Source organism: Halichondria panicea, chromosome 3, assembly GCF_963675165.1.
Source record: "Halichondria panicea chromosome 3, odHalPani1.1, whole genome shotgun sequence".
Taxonomy (NCBI): domain Eukaryota; kingdom Metazoa; phylum Porifera; class Demospongiae; order Suberitida; family Halichondriidae; genus Halichondria; species Halichondria panicea.
Genome location: NC_087379.1, coordinates 7,014,372 through 7,031,338, shown reverse-complemented (window position 1 = coordinate 7,031,338; position 16,967 = coordinate 7,014,372). Strand labels below are relative to the sequence as shown.

The 16,967-nt window shown below is 42.6% G+C and overlaps 5 protein-coding genes across 6 annotated transcripts in view; 3 read left to right on the top strand and 2 right to left on the bottom strand.

Annotated features, from left to right (window-relative positions):
• LOC135333974 (lisH domain-containing protein ARMC9-like) overlaps window positions 1–1,663 on the bottom strand; it is a 5,879-nt gene extending 4,216 nt beyond the window's left edge. For both annotated transcript variants that reach the window (XM_064529009.1, XM_064529008.1), the window contains exons 1-6: window positions 1,527–1,663; window positions 1,375–1,467; window positions 1,156–1,314; window positions 781–933; window positions 406–510; window positions 1–125 (exon numbers count right to left, since the gene is read on the bottom strand). The exon at window positions 1–125 is cut by the window's left edge and continues 13 nt beyond it. In XM_064529009.1, coding sequence (XP_064385079.1) covers window positions 1–125; window positions 406–510; window positions 781–933; window positions 1,156–1,314; window positions 1,375–1,467; window positions 1,527–1,640 — 749 coding nt within the window. In that variant the 5' untranslated portion in view covers window positions 1,641–1,663. The remainder of the gene's footprint in view (window positions 126–405; window positions 511–780; window positions 934–1,155; window positions 1,315–1,374; window positions 1,468–1,526) is intronic.
• LOC135333998 (DNA-directed RNA polymerase II subunit RPB7) lies at window positions 1,620–3,724 on the top strand. Its single transcript, XM_064529034.1, has 7 exons — window positions 1,620–1,753; window positions 1,831–1,940; window positions 2,588–2,684; window positions 2,793–2,906; window positions 3,058–3,123; window positions 3,437–3,508; window positions 3,573–3,724. Exons 1-7 carry the CDS (start codon window positions 1,742–1,744, stop codon window positions 3,621–3,623), a joined length of 522 nt encoding a protein of 173 aa, XP_064385104.1. The 5' UTR covers window positions 1,620–1,741; the 3' UTR covers window positions 3,624–3,724.
• Window positions 3,725–3,781: 57 nt separating this feature from the next.
• On the top strand, window positions 3,782–16,849 carry LOC135333973 (integrator complex subunit 13-like). Its single transcript, XM_064529007.1, has 16 exons — window positions 3,782–4,128; window positions 4,368–4,585; window positions 4,780–4,963; window positions 5,393–5,518; window positions 6,164–6,248; window positions 10,883–11,019; window positions 13,645–13,765; window positions 13,926–14,029; window positions 14,151–14,238; window positions 15,076–15,152; window positions 15,211–15,282; window positions 15,540–15,622; window positions 15,723–15,883; window positions 15,938–15,989; window positions 16,241–16,492; window positions 16,554–16,849. Exons 1-16 carry the CDS (start codon window positions 3,844–3,846, stop codon window positions 16,579–16,581), a joined length of 2,073 nt encoding a protein of 690 aa, XP_064385077.1. The 5' UTR covers window positions 3,782–3,843; the 3' UTR covers window positions 16,582–16,849.
• Window positions 6,614–8,792, bottom strand: LOC135333976 (uncharacterized). The gene has a single exon (XM_064529010.1). The coding sequence runs from the start codon at window positions 8,663–8,665 to the stop codon at window positions 6,794–6,796; it is 1,872 nt and encodes a 623-aa protein (XP_064385080.1). The 5' UTR covers window positions 8,666–8,792; the 3' UTR covers window positions 6,614–6,793.
• On the top strand, window positions 11,081–13,331 carry LOC135333981 (uncharacterized). Its single transcript, XM_064529016.1, has one exon. The coding sequence runs from the start codon at window positions 11,985–11,987 to the stop codon at window positions 13,239–13,241; it is 1,257 nt and encodes a 418-aa protein (XP_064385086.1). The 5' UTR covers window positions 11,081–11,984; the 3' UTR covers window positions 13,242–13,331.
• Window positions 16,850–16,967: the final 118 nt, after the last annotated feature.

Below are 16,967 nucleotides of genomic sequence, written 5' to 3'. Positions count from 1 at the left end.
ATGGCTGACTCTAGAGCGCTGACCAGCTCCATGGAGATACCCACTAGAGTGTGATAAGAGTTCTGCATCTCTGCCAGCTTGCTCACACAGTCCTCCTGCACCATCACACCACCGTCACGCTGGCTCTGACAACAACGGGTCAAGGATAATGGACTTATTAGAATTCTATTTTAAATTATTATAATGTGTGCAAAAACGCTATTTAAAGGGATCTAAGCAAGTTACTGATTGGATACAAACATGTATAATGTACGTACAGTACCAGTATAGGTATAAATACCAAGTAAAATGCGTTATTTTTTAGTACATGTACATTGTACAAGGAGTGCATGTACTCCTGTTTAGTACGTATAGCGTATATGGTACGTGGTTACTGTAGTTACATTGAAATCTGTGTGAGGATACTTTCAGGTATAGTTTGACCAGATTGGGCTTGTTTGTTGATGAATTTGGGAAAACCAGTTCCAGAAACTGAATGACACGAGCCTTCAACTCGACTGTCCATGATTCCTTTGAGAAACAGTGTGTGTAATATTGCAACACAGCAGTAACATGTACAGAGGTGCAGTGTAGACGGTTATTTTCGTATTTTAGAGCATCATGAATACGAAAATTAAAACTACGAAATTAATCTACCGCAATAAGTTCTACATATTAACATTACGAATATTAAAGATAAATTAATCGGGCAGTCCATACAAAAATGTGCACCAACAAAATAATAATACCTACATGTAGTGTGCATGTGTTATGAAAGTAAAAGCAAAAAAATTAACTTACCAAGAAGAGTTTTTTGAATGAGGGGTGGTTTGAGGGGTTGGGGACGTAGGGTAGAGCAAACAGAGAGGCTAACTCCGTGTTCTGTGACAACTGGCTCCCTCTGTTCTCAAGGTAGGTCCTGAACGCCGCCATTGCTTCCTCCCTGTTACCAGTCTGTGTGTTTGTGTGTGGAGGGCATACTGGGAGGGCATACTGTTGTGTGTGGTGTGTGGAGGGGGAGGCTGGTGTGTGTGTGTGTGTGTGCTTGTGTGGAGGTGTACAGTGTTTGTGTATGAAATTGTGTACACTTGTACGTACGTATGTTTATGCAATAAACTACAAATGTATGTACGTAAAATTGATAGAATACAATGAACAGAGCTAGAACTAGCTCACCCCTGTCCTAAGGGGGTAGACGGCAAAATAAGCGCTGACACTGCACTCTAGGTGCTGTGCTGTGGGGTCCCCATCTCTCAGTCTCGCTGGCACATGCTCCGCCCACAACTGGAAGAACACCTGCCGCTCACCACACTCAAAAGCAACCACAAACTCGGACTGTGCGAGAGAGGGAAGGGGATTACATTATTAGGTTCGTTACGTGTATCTAGCTCCTACCTGCAGATCTGATGAGCTTGTAGATTCTCTACTCTCCTTGCTCTCACTATAAAATGTTGATACTGTTTTCTTAAGTCCTCGAGACTCCAAATACTGTGGGGAGAATGAAAGAATAGTTCATGCAGTGTAATATAGCACCTCTATCAAGTTACCTCTGCTACGAGAGAGTCTAGCTCCTTGTTGGTGTCCCCAGTGGCCATTGCAGAGACTTTAGTAGCTAGGCAGCAACCACAGCCCCTCCTCTCTTTCCAAATCATGCCCATCATCACTTCACTCCTGTCTCCTTGAACTACTGTGTCTCTACGCCTCTCTCTCTCTCTCTCTACGCCTCTCAGTGCTGCTCCAGCTATCTTCAGATAAGAGGGAAATGTTCTTTCATGTACGTTGCATTCATAAAAAGTTTTGTTTTGAATTCTGACACTTTTTTTATACTGTACTAGTATACACTTACTGTAGATTCCTCTAGAGCATGAGATTTTGCTCCATCCTCGTTACTTTGGGCCCAATCTCCTGGACACGGTCAAGAAGAAGCTGTTTACAGAGGTGGAGGGCACCTGCACTGGCAAGTAAGGACCTCTTGTGTGTGTGTGTGTGTGTGTGTGTGTGTGTGTGTGTGTGTGTGTGTGTGTGTGTGTGTGTGTGTGTGTGTGTGTGTGTGTGTGTGTGTGTGTGTGTGTGTGTGTGTGTGTGTGTGTGTGTGTGTGTGTGTGTGTGTGTGTGTGTGTGTGTGTGTGTGTGTGTGTGTGTGTGTGTGTGTGTGTGTGTGTGTGTGTGTGTGTGTGTGTGTGTGTGTGTGTGTGTGTGTGTGTGTGTGTGTGTGTGTGTGTGTGTGTGTGTGTGTGTGTGTGTGTGTGTGTGTGTGTGTGTGTGTGTGTGTGTGTGTGTGTGTGTGTGTGTGTGTGTGTGTGTGTGTGTGTGTGTGTGTGTGTGTGTGTGTGTGTGTGTGTGTGTGTGTGTGTGTGTGTGTGTGTGTGTGTGTGTGTGTGTGTGTGTGTGTGTGTGTGTGTGTGTGTGTGTGTGTGTGTGTGTGTGTGTGTGTGTGTGTGTGTGTGTGTGTGTGTGTGTGTGTGTGTGTGTGTGTGTGTGTGTGTGTGTGTGTGTGTGTGTGTGTGTGTGTGTGTGTGTGTGTGTGTGTGTGTGTGTGTGTGTGTAACTGATGACAGCCGCGCCACTCTGTGTGTGTATGTTTGGTAACCGTGTGTTTGCCTTGCAGGTATGGGTTTGTGATTGCAGTGACGACCATTGATAATATAGGAGCAGGTGCTCTTCAAACTGGCCGTGGATTGGCTCTCTATCCCGTCAAGTATAGGGTATACCATTAGGAGATGAAGTACTACGTATGTACATGTATTAGTGTGGTATAATCCACTTGTCCCGGTCTTAATGGAGCACGCTCAATAATGTTGCTCTTGCCCCAGGCTATAGTGTTTCGGCCTTTCAAGGGTGAGATTCTGGACGCCATAGTGACCCAGGTCAACAAGGTGGGGTTGTTCACTCAAATAGGACCTCTCTCCTGCTTCGTATCTAGACATGTGAGTTGTAATGCAAGCTGTAGAAGGTACCTTTGTCTATCTTACATGACTGTACCTTACACATTATCAACCTTCATATAATTATTATGCCCTAAAGATAAATTATTTTGAGCTACAAACCATAATTTATGCATTATGTATTCTTGTCCAGTCTATTCCCCCTGATATGGACTTTGACCCCACTACCACACCTCCCTGCTACAGAACTGAAGACTCAGTGAGTTGTCCATTACAGCATCTCATTCTAGCAAAGTCAGCTGTGTGTGATTAGTGCATGTGTTAACTAAGCTTGGTATTATGGTCACCTTAACCTCTATTACAATACACGGTCATGTTAATGGAGTCCAACATCTTCATAGCATGTGTTTGAACCTGTGTTAGTAGGTAACCTCTTTATGACAGCCACTGTTAGTCTATACCCAAGCTAGGGTGGTCGCTAATAATTATAAGCTGGGAATTTCTTGTGTATTAAATGCACCGCTTAATTATCAAGAAACCACTTGTAATGGTTGTGGTTTGTTTCTGTACAGGACGCTGTGATCCAGGAGGATGACACTATTCGACTGAGGGTGGTGGGTACTCGAGTGGACGCTAATGATATCGTAAGTGATGTAGTCTGTGCGCTCAACCGTGTGTATATATAATGAGACTACCCTCACAATGCAGTTTGCTGTCGGGTCAATCATGGACGACTATCTCGGGATCATCAGCCCCTAAGAGCCTGAACTGGACAACACTCTTATTAATTATACGCAATTCACTTTCTTTCTCTAATTTGTTTGTTATTGAGTGTCTTCTTTTATGTGGTGTGTTCTCAATGTGGTTGTCATAATTATTATCACAGCTGGATAGACTATTAGCCAGCTAACCCCACCACGACTCCACCTACGTGCACTTATACAAAGAAGCATGTCTGCACAGTAGCTAGTGATATACAATGGAGAAGACGGTGATAGTGCTAGCTGCCAATAGTCTCTCCAGTTGCGAGTGCGGGCAGGGCATCACATTTGAGGTGACAGGTGCGAGCAGAGGGTCTAAGAGCTCAGCTTCCAAGACTGTCACCAAGACAATATGGAGTTGCAGTGTGGAGGCCGTGCTGGAGTACTGTAGGATAGTGTTCGATTTGTTCCCTGATCAGTGCCAGATGTGTGTAGCGGCCGTAGACGAGGCAAAATGCCAGCCCGTTAACTCGTGGAGAGACGAGGACCAGGAGATCGTAAAGGTACGTTCACAAGAATGCCCTGAGGGAGTGTCCGTCACTACTGTAGCAGCTGTACATTCATGCAAGGGTTTAATGTACATTGGTAAAGCGTTTAGGAACAAAACATTAGTCACTGCATGTATATACTAGTTTTTTTTATTTCCTACCTAAGTACATACTTATCATGTAACTCTTTAATATTAAAGGTACCTCCATCACATGGTTGGTATGGTGAGATCAAAGATAATGTGATTTTTCAGGTGCAAAATGGTTTTCAGAAATTTGGTGTCCCCTCCTTCCTGCCTGCACAAGGAGCCCCTGTTGGTCGTGGTCACATGAACCCCTGTCTCCAAGGGTTACAGTACGCTGTACGCTGTCTGGCCCAACTCACTGCTACCCAGTATGCCGTCACTTCCTGCCCAGGGATGGCCCCTCCCACTAACCGGGGACGGATCATATTCATATGCTCACTCAAGAAGTATGTAACTTTGGTGCATATTTACTAATAATGGTTGCCCTTGGTAAGAGTAATTTTGATTCCAAACAAAAAGTAACCTCTGCACTTGCCCCTGTGGACACAAGGCCTTTACATACTGCAAGCATGTAGTACCAGGCAGTATATACCACACATTTCGAGTACGCCACATACCCGGGCCCCACCCTCCCTTACAGTGAGGCTGACGTGCGGGAGATGGAGAAGGTGATAGTGAGCATGGTGAAGGCAGAGAACCAGGACATCAAGAGCAAACACGATGTAGCACGCCTCCTCATCGACCATTGTCAGCTGACCCTCATTAACGTCCACTCCCCTCCCTCCACTCTACAGACGGACATCAAGGACTCTCCACTCACACAGGTGACATCATCAGGCATGGTTACGCTATGGCACTAGAATATTTTATGTGTGATTTTGTACGTAAATGTTGCATGTTTTAACGAGGTGTCTTGTAGTCCTGTTACAAGTTCATTTCCAACGACATGCTAGATAAAGTGCTGGACTACTTGGCAGTACAGGTGGTTGCCATAGTACCTGAACACTGTCACTCTACCAGCATACATTGTAATAGTTATATGTACATGCACAATATGTGGATATGATGGAAGTCATGTCTGCATGTGTACACTGTATATTAAGTTAATAAAATGTGATCTCTAGAAAAGTACAGTAGTCAGAATTGGTTGTATTTTTGTTACAAGCTTATTGAGCGTGTACGTGGGTGTGTTGCTGCTCTGTAGCCCATAAAATGGCTACAAACTCCTAAACACTCCACAATCCCACCCTCAGATCTCACCCCAAGTGTCTTCAGCAATCTACTCCTTCCCTGCCAAACTCCTTCTCGAGAAATGTCTTCATCTGGTCAAGGTCCACTTCAACCTTAAGACCACCATTGTCACTGGGATACCTATGAAGGTGAGCCTAGTGTTACCTGTGTAATAGTTGGCCTACAATGTAGTAGTAGGTACAGTTTGTTGAACATCTTTCAACAGCCATAAATTTAGTACCGTTGATCCAATGTCAAAAATTTTATCATTTTCTGAAAGCTTAGAAAAAAACCTTTCAAATGATGTGTTTGAATCCAAAATTTTGTTGGGGCCCTAATTTATCATTTTTCGGCTTTGGACCTTGGGCTATAATTCATGGTATGGCCAAATTGGCAAATACTATTATCTCTCAGATATGACTTTTGATGACACCATTTGAAAGGTCTTTTTCTAAGCTTTCAGAAAATCATAAAATCGTTCAAATTGGATCCACGGAATTCAAGTTATGGTAGCTGAAAGAATCCCCAAACCATAATTATAGTGTGCATGTGCTGGTACAGTGTGTATGTGCGTACACAGTACAGTGTGTAGTGTGTGCACTAATTTAATTTAGCATAAAATTAATGTGTGTACTTTAATTAAACGCCCTAATTACATGACGATTGTATATGTGCACAGTAGAGCTTTCAACTTCGACTACACCCACTGCACCAATACAGTACTATAGTGACACTGTGCACTGTACGCTACTGTGAGACACATTCATACTTTGTTTGTTGCCTCCTCCCCCTAGGAAGAGCAGAGTGGCGGTAACTCGGCCAACTACGATGTGCAGCTGATCCACCTTGCCGAGGCTCACAGGGACACACTTAGATCCAGTGAGTATGACGAAGGATACGTACAGCCAATGTACCGTACATGTACAATGTATTAATTACTTGCTAGCGCCAAAAATGTTGCGAACTTTGCCAGTCCTTTGCAGATTTAAATACCTGTACCAGTACTACATATGAAATCGCAATCCTTGCCTGATCGCAAAACTTTGATATAGCATAAAGTGTCAAAATTTATTCTGATTTCTCAAAGGGATTTTCACTTGGTCTAGCACTATGTATAGTGTAAAAGTATTTCATCGATTAATTGCAGATCTGAATTAGCGCCTGGTCTCAATGAAACGCCGCACCTTGAAACCTCGGTTAGGAAATAAATACCCCGGCGTTTGATCAATAAAGTACTGTCCGAATAATTTTGATAATTAGTTTTGTTGTTGTGACAGTAAAACATAACATTTTAGATTGTGTGCTAAATTGATAGTTGCTTTGAAATTGATTACATTCACGTAAAGATAACGATTGTATAGTGTGACCTACATATACATGTACATGTGCGAATAATGCTCAAATTCAGTTGCAAGTTCTGTTTTCTATGATGAGCTGAATTTGGCTACATTGACCATACTAATGATGCTAGTTTTATTGAAACCTCCAATTATAACTAACTTCTCAGTCGAACTATTGAACCCTACCAGAGCACCGTGACGCGCTGTGGGCATTTGTGCTATGTGCTCCCACTTGCAGTGTGACATATCCAAATAGTAAATCTCGTTCGAAGCTTCTCCTTTCTTGCCAATCCCCCCGGCAACCATAACGTGACTATCAACGATAGCTAGAGTGGAGGAATCGTTCGGAGTGCTAGGTAGCTCGTTCCAAACTCGAATGATTTTCGGTTTCGATGGCCCGTAGAACGGTTCGTCCTCGTATTCTCGTCCAGTCACAGGTTCCATAGTGCGTAGAAGCTCGTGTATAGAGCAGTTGAATAGAACTTGCATTCGACTATTTTGATTGTCCTGGCCAGAGAGGTATATTCGATTGGTTGTCTCACAGAGTACCATGCTTGGGTTACTCAGTGCCCTCGGTAGAATCGACGCTGTGTGCCACTGCTTGTCTGTCAGGTCCATAACTTCAACCGTGCGCAAGTGATGTCCGTTGTCCCCACCGGCTACGATGAGCGATCTACTAGTCGAGACAGCTGCAGGGCTGGCTCGTTTTGAGGGCATTGGTGGAAACAGTTCCACCCATTGCCCTGCCCTCGCGCCTGATGCCGCCGTGACGTAGCTCAACAATTTATCAGTGTAGCTTGATCTATTGCCATCTCCTGTAGGGGATGCTCTCTCCTGGACTTTCCCTCCTATAGTAGTCACGTTGTCCTCGACCATAACCAGACCAAAGTACTTGTGAGGGCAAGAGGGTAGGGTCTCCCACTGTTGACTCTCTGTGTATGCCAGAATCTCCTGTTGAAGTATCGAGCTAAAGTACAATTTGTTCTCTTTTTGACTGTATATTGATACTCCATTGACGATTTTCTTTCTGTGATCAATTGTGTATAATGGTGTATCCCAATCTAGCGAGAACGGTAGCCTTCTGTACACTGGGACGGGCGGGCTAGGCTTGTCGTATATTCGATCCTCTTCTTCGATTTGTGGCTGAAGGCTCCAACGGTGTTGTGGTTGTACTTGGATTGACTGGTGTTGATAGGAGGGTAGGCTGTTTTGTTTAGAAATTTGAGGCCGTGAGGCCGATCTAGGCCTTGGGATAGGTGGTGCTCGAAAGCTTTCCATTTTCTTGGGTTGATTTCTGAGTGTCTGCTTGATGGCTAACATTTCCTGTTCCGATCTCTCAAGTTTTACTCTCATCGTTATTATATGATTCTCCTTGAGCTGTATCTCTTCTTCTTGTTTCTTGATTCGTCCTTGCAAATCTAGGACCAGGCCGTTGACATCATTTCCGGCTGCAAAGAAATCTCTCACTCGTTCGGTCTCTTTCTCTCTCTCTTCTAGCTCTGTTTCCCGTGTCGCCAAAACCTCCTCCTTGACTGCAAGGGCAGCCTCTCCTATAGTTAACTGCTTAGTATTTTCGTTAAGCTGCTGCTCTAAATACTCGATTCTTTCGACAAGTTCCTTTGCTCCATGTTCAACTTCAGACTCTAAAAGAGCAATTTTCTCTTCAAGATCTTGCTCGCTAGTTTGGTTAAGTGTGGCTGCTTCTTGTAACTTTTCCCCTGTTTCCAAAAACTGTGCCTTCAGTTTTTCATTTTCTTCGTCTTTTTCAGATAGTTTCTGCTCTAGTGTGTCCTTTTCTGCTGTTAGCACCGAGACTGTTACTTGTAGGCCGGCTATTTCTGTCTTTGCAGCTTCAAGCTCCCACTCCATAGTTTGTAGTATAGTCGGTTTCATGTACGTAGGAGACTCTGACATATCTCTCACAAGGAAATTCCGAACTTCTTGTGTCATTGTCATTAGCTGCTGCACTTAGCTGTACACTTAATTATCTAAGCAAACTCGTTACTGATATTGAAACGTTTCAAGTATACATTAAAAATTACACTGTTATTATATTACTGTATTGATGCTGTGTACGTATACAGTACATGCATGGATACGTTTCTCAATTGCTGGCATTTACAAGGAACTCAATCTCTCACTATAGTTAGCAGTAATTGGAATTTGTCCTACTTTTCAGGTTTCAGGTTTCAGGTTTCTAACTAGTTGGGCCTCTGTATGAAAACTTGTTGTGCAGAAAAACAACTGTCAAGTATGTCTGATCTGTCTGTCCCCCACAGTGGCGTAGGAAGATTAATTAATTTGACGAACGTTTATCCCTTTCTCTGTGTTACGTATATGTCAATTAATTTATCAGTTTTGTGAAAATAACATATAAATACCATAATCTGGTTGACTTGTGATACTCTATCATGAGACAGTGGCGTAGGAACCAGGGGGGGCTGCAGCCCATTATTTTGATGGCACTAGATTATAATCTTGCAATGCTGGCTGTTTTTTTAATCAATTTTGCCCAATCTCAATGGAATCAAGCTTTTGTTCAAGAAATACGCATTCGCCTGCCATAGAGCATGAAAACAATTAGGGAACGACCTCCAAACCTCCCACTTTAATATGTGCACACACGAGTATCGATCAGCTTCCCCTTCAAATGATAGCCCTCTTTTTGATCTAATCAAGCAGCCTTACAGTTAGATTTGAACGCGTACCTTACAAGGTTTTTCTAAATCTATAAGCTAATATTATTTGCAGTTTGAAATGGATGTACATGGGTAGATGATAACAATTGCATGGATATACAGTGGAACCACCACCTCCAAAGAGCGACCACACGCTATATAACGGCCAAGAGCTCAGGTCCGGATTGAAACTACAATGACTTCAATGTAAAGCAACCTCTCAGGAGCGACCACCTCTCTACTCTGTATAACGAGCAGCTTTCTAGTCCCCCAACAGCTTTAGCAATGGCCTTTGTAGATCCAATTATGATAGTGTGCCTCTCCTCTCGTTTATCCTTACCTCGTACTTGTTGTCCACGGTCCCTGGGCCTGATCTAATTCCTTTGCGTGGCCATGCAGCGTCTGCTCTCTTTGATCCGCCGTTTCTACTTGTTGTGGAACTTTCCTTAGTTTTACCAGCAGATGGTCTCTTTGACTGCTAAGCTGCATCAGTTTGTCATTCAAATGTTAAAGTGTTTACATGCATGATTGCTACATACAAAATGCAGCACTAACAAGGTTGAACCGACACTGCAAGTCTCTTTACTGCTGGCTACTATGGGACGAGCCTCAGGGCTCGCCCCAATAACCCGCTGGCCGCAGGTTTAAAAGTGTTGGCGAATATCTGACTGTATAATTATAAGTATACCTGTATAAGTATATCTGTCAGAGGGGTTGACAGTACATGGGTCCAGATAGCAGGAGAACCTTATAGGGGTACGCTCAACCATGCATCTCATAGACCCATGGGCTCTAACACGCGTATATGTATACATGGATTGACTAACATCAATCACACAACAATGTCATGCACACAGTGACACTATTCAGTGACACACTGTTTTTGCTTTATTGTAACAGATGATGAATACAGTTCAGAATACAAATGTGTATACTCCACATAGTTGAGCGCTATAAATATTGCAAGGTTTCTGTACACACAACTGTCAGTAGCAATAAGCTCCACCCACCATTTCGTCCACTATATATTTCCTGAGTGAAGTATTGCTTCCATTGGGCTTAAGGGGAGACGCCTGCAAGTGTACAACATGCACATGCATGTAGTCATGTCATAATGATTGTGCAATTATTGGATGAATACATTTTGCTGTGTCTTTGAATTTAGTCTTCTGACAAGAATCTTTCGATAATCTTTGACGTAGTGTTGACAGAATTCAATTATATGTGTCATGGTTTTATGTAAGTGTGCATGCAGGTGCTATAATTATGATGAATATACATCTGCTGTGCCATTGAATTTGGCTTTTTGGGAAGATGAAATTCTTTATGACCTAGTTGATAGCATTCACATGCTGTTGTGAGTTAATATACCCTCTTTGGCTAGTTGCATGGGAAAAATTAAACCTTGCTTATAGGGACACTGTTACTCATAATTATACCATTTCAACCTATTTGTTAATTTCTATGCTTTTCATGACCATTCTTGTGTATGCAGGTTATGGACTGTCAGTGATATCCTCCACAAAGAAGGACTCTTCAACAAAGGATGTTGTGTTGAAGTGGTCCACTCCCAAGTCATCTTCACTAGAGCTGCAGAGGTGTACCTCCGCCTATAGGGTTACCCCTAGTGACGTACGTAAGCCATCCCATAGCCTATACTTCTTTACACGTTCAGCTTGATATATTATGTTCAATGTTTGTATAAAATGTAATAATTAATTGCACAAACTAGGGATACTATAGGAACACACCTCCCTCTCCGGTAATACATTGCTCATCCTCGTTGATCTAATGCCCGACCTTGTGTCCTGATCAGACACTCCATTCTCAGCATATATGTTTGCTCTACCCATAACACCCACCACTCCTCTATATACACAGGTATAACCAGTCTCACCATGCAATGATATTGGTAGTGCTCTAAGACTTTCTTTCTAGGCTGCTCCAATTACTTGCATACTCAGTGAACTTTGACTCTAGCATTTCTGCACGTGGCAGCCAAAAACTAGCAGCTAGCTACATGTACGTAGCTACTAGATACAGGTAGCAGCTTGTTAGTGCTTCACAAAGACTTTTTCATGGCAGAGTTCAAGTTTATGCAGGTGAAAAGAACTTTTGATGACAAACTAAAGGTTGTTGAATTAGCTGGAGCTAATAAACGCCGCTCTTGAACAATGGCCTCTCTTAAATTGTAGCCTCCTCTTCCAGCAAAATGAAACATTTAGTAGCCGCGGCTCCTGATCAAGCATATACAATATTCACATTATTGTTGAGCTTAATTGATGATGTTCCTTATTTTAATTAATGATTCATTCCTGATGAGTCACTGTTTGTCAAATGAGAGGCGACTTTACATATTCCCAACATTCCCCTCTCCACGGTGGAATAGTGGCGTGTGCCACATGAATAAAGTAATTACAAATATAGTTTAATCCTTATATAGCTTGTTCTATTATAAACATGGCTTATATTACATAATGCATTATAATCTTGGTCATTAAGCTTACCTAGCATTGCTTTAGTACTTCCACTCATTGATTAGTAGAGTTTGTTGTTCATAACTTGAATAAGCCCATATAGAATCAGTTTGTGTGAACATGGACAAAAACAAATTTTGTGTAGTCCCTTATGAGGACAGCTTACAAGTTTATGATGGTGCAATGAAACGGTTTAAAGGTCTACCTTCAATGTCGGATGCTGTCGAAAAAGCTGAAAGGCATATGCAAAGTATTCTTGAAGATATTACAGCTGATTCAGATCCTGAAGTAAAAGTTAAGCTTGCCATTCTACAGAAGGAATTTCAGGAATTTATTCAAGTAGGCAAAAACTATCTAGAAGATTGTCTTTGGATGGCGAAGTATGCTGCCAATGAGCAGCACCTTACTGAAATCAAGGAGCAATTAGAAAGAAAAATCTTAGACAAGCTAAAAGAGTTTATCGATTACCTAAGCGACTACCTAAAAGATTGTGATAAATCTTTTGAAGAATTTCGAAAATATATCAAAGAAATGAGTGACCAACTTTCCAGTGCCCAAAAAGACTTCTCTGATCAACATGAAGAAGCGAAAGAAAAGGCAATCGATGCTGTGGAAAAACATGAGAAGGCTATTGTCGATAAAGACAACAACACAGGATTGACAACCCTATTTAGTATGGTTAGTAGTGCTAGTGCCCAAGCAGGAGCCATGACGCTTATATCACCTCAGGCAGCTTTCGCTACAGGTTTCTTTAGCTTCTTCCAAACATACTTAGCACACACTAATGAGGCAGCAGCAGTCCTAGATGTTAGAAAGCAGAAGAGAGCACGAGAAGAGATGGAAAAGAAAGAGAAGATATTTCAAGACGCTTTGAACACTGTTAGCAGTTTGTGCGTTGACGTATTGAGTGCTGCATCATTCGTTGATACAATTAAGCCTAGCTCTGATGATGTTTCGAAAGTAATTGAAAAGAAGAGGGGATTGAAAGATGTTGCTGACTCCAACAAAGAGGATTTTCAATTCCATGATCTCACTAATAAAATGGATAGGCTACAGCAAGCTGCTGGTAAAATTTTAAAAAAGATCGGAAAAGATGGAACATCTCCAATTAGCTCAAAGCCTGATGAGCTTGTTTCGAATACTCGACCACACCAAACGACTGACCAAGGCCAAGCAACAATGCAAGACATCAGGAAGACTCTAAACATACCGTCTCAGCCGAACGGTAATTTTAGCAGCCCCTCCCAAGATGGCGAGACAGTTCCTCCTTTAGAAGAAACCGAACAGGAAGAAGCCGAAAAGGAATTAGTTGGCCCTGAACAAGCTGAACAGGAAATTGGTAACTCTGCTGAACACACAGAACTAGTTGCGAAATAATAGCTGAACCTTGATACATAATTATACATACGGGTTTCAAATGCAAATGTTTATTTTTGCTCGTTGTTGTTATTTTGTCGCACTGGAAAATTGTTTAACTGCACATATACTGATAGCTTTCCACAAATAATTATATTGTGTATATATAATCATGAGTTCCGTGAGTCGTATCAGCTGCAGGAGTGTGCTCGTGAAACTGTGACGAAAATCGGTAAAGTGGAATCCATCCAATTAGCACAAATTCTGACGAGCTACATGGTCTCAGACACTCGATGTTAGCTGTTCAGAGCTGTTCAGTGTTTAGCCTTCCACAAATAGATTGTGTATGGGCCAGAACATATCTATCAGTGCTGTGTTACTCCACCCACAACCCCCCTACCCTGTCACACACACACACACACAGGTAACCAGTCGTCCCACCATCTGTCTGATCAACTTTGTGCTGTCTGGTAAAGCCGTATTACTAGAGCAACCCAGGAAGAGCACTACCAAGATCATCTCCCACGTCCTCACCAGCCACTCAGGTACTCACACCCCAGCCTCTGGGGGGAGGGGGGGTAATGGAAAATTGTGTGTACATTTCGATATGTGCATTTTATCATGAGGTACGTACTATACCAATTTTTGACTTGAGATTGGATGTCTAATACTGAAGTGTACATAATTATGTGCCCCTCCCTCCAGGAGTGATCTTCCTGCACTGTATACCGTCCACGAGACCCCACCTTGATGACCCCCCCTCAATCAGCGAGGGTTGGGGGGGACGCATCACTGACTATCGGATATCGGTAAGTGTCATGGCAATATGCACATATCAGTTTTAAGTAGTTTATAGTTGTGTCAGTCCTATAATAGCTGCATGGATTACAGACAGCCATTATTGCTGCACGTGTTTTGACTCACATGCAGGACTTCAGTGAGTTGGTCAAGGAGAACTCACTGGCCCCCACTCCAGTGGACAGGACAAAGATACCCAAGGTCTACCCGGAGCAGATCGGTGAGTGTCCATAACAAACATCCAGTTACAAAATGTGTTTAGTAGCTGTGCTACATACAATATATGGTGTGCTTGGATCAGCGATTTATTTTCTGGCCCATGCAACTCTTAAATTTTCTGAAAAAAGAGCATCGTGTTTTTTTAAAACCAGACTTGTTTTCGGAGCTATTTTTCGGATGCCATAACAGGAACGTCCAATTTCAAAACTAAAAGATTATAGGTGTTTATTTTCGAAGCTTTGACTGAGTGTATGGTGAGAGTACAGCTGTGTAGTTTATAATGGACTAGCTTGTATACATTGTATAAGCACATAACTTACCGTATATGCTTGATCAGGAGCCGCGGCTACTAAATGTTTCATTTTGCTGGAAGAGGAGGCTACAATTCAAGAGAGGCCACTGTTCAAGAGCGGCGTTTATTAGCTCCAGATAATTTAGTTTGTCATCAAAAGTTGTTTTCACCTGCATAAACTTGAACTCTGCCATGAGAAAGTCTTTGTGAAGCACTAACAAGCTGCTACTTGTAGCTACGTACATGTAGCTAGCTGCTAGTAATAATTTTTTTGGCTGCCACGTGCAGAAATGCTAGAGTCAAAGTTCACTGAGGTTACTATTTGAGAGCGGCTACTAAATGTTTCATTTTGCTAGCAAGGGAGGCTACTATTTGAGTGCGGCCTTTATACAAGAGCGGCCTCTGATCGAGCATATACGGTATGTACATTGTTTACATGGTGATTTAAATGTGTATGACTGGGGTAGTTCCCTTCTAGTGCAGTGTGTGTTGTTTTGACTGCACATTCCCTCCCACACACACACACACACACACACACCTGCACAGCTCTGAGCAAGTTGGAACACGCCACTCGTCACTGGCCCATGGTCTACGCAGACACACTCATCTACACACTCACACAGGTTAGCTACCCCGGCCCCGCTCTAATTAGAGGCTTTTACTGACTGTTTCTCTCTATAGGAGCTGGACTGTCTACCGGCTCTAATCAAACAAGAGACCATGTCAGACCCACAGCTGGAGCAATGCAGACAGGTGAGTAAACATGTGACACTCCATTAAATTAGCGGCCAACTGTGATATAAAGTACAGGTTACCAAATGAGCAGTTTGTGTGCAAATAAATGCCTCAACAAAAGGTCACCTCTGTTTACCATGGGCCGAAACCTAGGTGTAGACATTCTTGATAACTAAACACCAAAACCTCAAATCTTTATAAAAACTGACCCTTTTTTAAGGTGACTAATTTCAAGTTCCATGCCTTTGTATTTATTCCATCACATTTCTTATCAGGTGATCACTCAGCTCTATGAGAAAGAGAAAGCCAACGAGCCGCTGTCAATACCGACTGGTGGCAGGAACAAAGGGGTTAAGAGGTACTCTATCACATGACCTGCCAGCTGTTGCATTATTGCAACGTACTCGTGACATAATGACATAATGACAGGGTGAACACTAATCTCCCCCCCCCTTCAGAGATGAACAGTATCGCAGTCTGTGGTCGGAGCTAGAGGACTTGGCACATATGTACAGCTCCAACTCTGAGAGGCATCGTCACTTGCTAGAGTTCCTCCTTCAGATGACCTCCCGCTGTCCGAGCATGCAGCTGCCTAGGAAAACACCTCCCGTCAAGACAGGTAGGGTTAGTGTGAGACACGACCTTCACTATTGCCCCCCACACGCACACACAGAGAATGGCAGTACAGCCGCTGAGAGTTCTTCAAATTGGAGGGATGTCGAAAAGTGAGTGTATGAATGTTGTGGCACATTCCTGCTAATTAGTTATGGAACGAAATGCTGTTAGGTTAGGGACTTAGGGGGTAGATCCTCTAACATTAATGCTATATCAACTTGCTAATTATTATCTCCCAAATATGCAAGTAATGTTTATATACAGTACTGACAGACTCTCTGTAGCTTATAATTATGCATTATGAGACGAGGGGGGGGGAGATATTTCGAGACACTCTAATAATGGATTGTTGCTATTATAGGCACTCCAACGATAGAGGTGGAAGGTCAGTCAATGGCTCAGACTATAAGTGGAACACGAGGACACAGGAAGGTCACAGACCACACCCACTGGTGGACGGAGGACTCCCCACACTCGCTAAACCTGGAGACTCGTTACTGTCGATGTGGACAAACAGGAAACGTGTCGCGGCTGATGGCTGTCATCAAGAGTTTGCCGGCCGTAGCTATGGTGAATCAAAGATTGAGCTTTACAAGAACTTGAGAACTAGCAAGTAAGTTGTTTCAGCAAGTGTATACTTGATTAACATGATGTGTTTCTCTCTCTCCCTGCAGTGTTGCACCATTACTAGACCACGAATGAACGAACACTCTACATCTGTGTGTGTGCATTTACTGTTGTTGTTGTGGAGATAAATTTGATAAATTTTATCGAAAATCCATGAGCTAGCATGAACTATAATTATATGTTATACAATGTCATGTGGTGTATGTTTGTGTGGGCTGTGCTCTGTTTGTGTTGGTTTGAATCGTTTCACGATAACTATAGTTAGCAATACTCGTATGAAAATTAGACCTTTTTTGTTCAGTTTTTTTGTAATGTCTGAATATCCCCAACTTTTATTCCTACATGCTTTCATGTTACCATTTCTCGTGCATTCAGGTTATGGACTGTCGGTGATATCCTTAACAAAGGATGTTGTGTTGAAGTGGTCAACTCCCATCAAGTCATTTTCACTATATAGAGCT

Bases quoted from the DNA above. Each gene is read 5' to 3' on its own strand.
- LOC135333981 (XM_064529016.1), top strand. From the start codon at position 11,985: ATGGACAAAAACAAATTTTGTGTAGTCCCTTATGAGGACAGCTTACAA.
- LOC135333976 (XM_064529010.1), bottom strand. From the start codon at position 8,665: ATGACAATGACACAAGAAGTTCGGAATTTCCTTGTGAGAGATATGTCA.
- LOC135333998 (XM_064529034.1), top strand. The intron at 1,941-2,587 runs GTAAGGACCTCT...TTTGCCTTGCAG, and splicing joins GAGGGCACCTGCACTGGCAA to GTATGGGTTTGTGATTGCAG. The intron at 3,509-3,572 runs GTAAGTGATGTA...CTCACAATGCAG, and splicing joins GAGTGGACGCTAATGATATC to TTTGCTGTCGGGTCAATCAT.
- LOC135333973 (XM_064529007.1), top strand. From the start codon at position 3,844: ATGGAGAAGACGGTGATAGTGCTAGCTGCCAATAGTCTCTCCAGTTGC. The intron at 15,990-16,240 runs GTGAGTGTATGA...TTGCTATTATAG, and splicing joins AATTGGAGGGATGTCGAAAA to GCACTCCAACGATAGAGGTG. The intron at 16,493-16,553 runs GTAAGTTGTTTC...CTCTCCCTGCAG, and splicing joins AAGAACTTGAGAACTAGCAA to TGTTGCACCATTACTAGACC.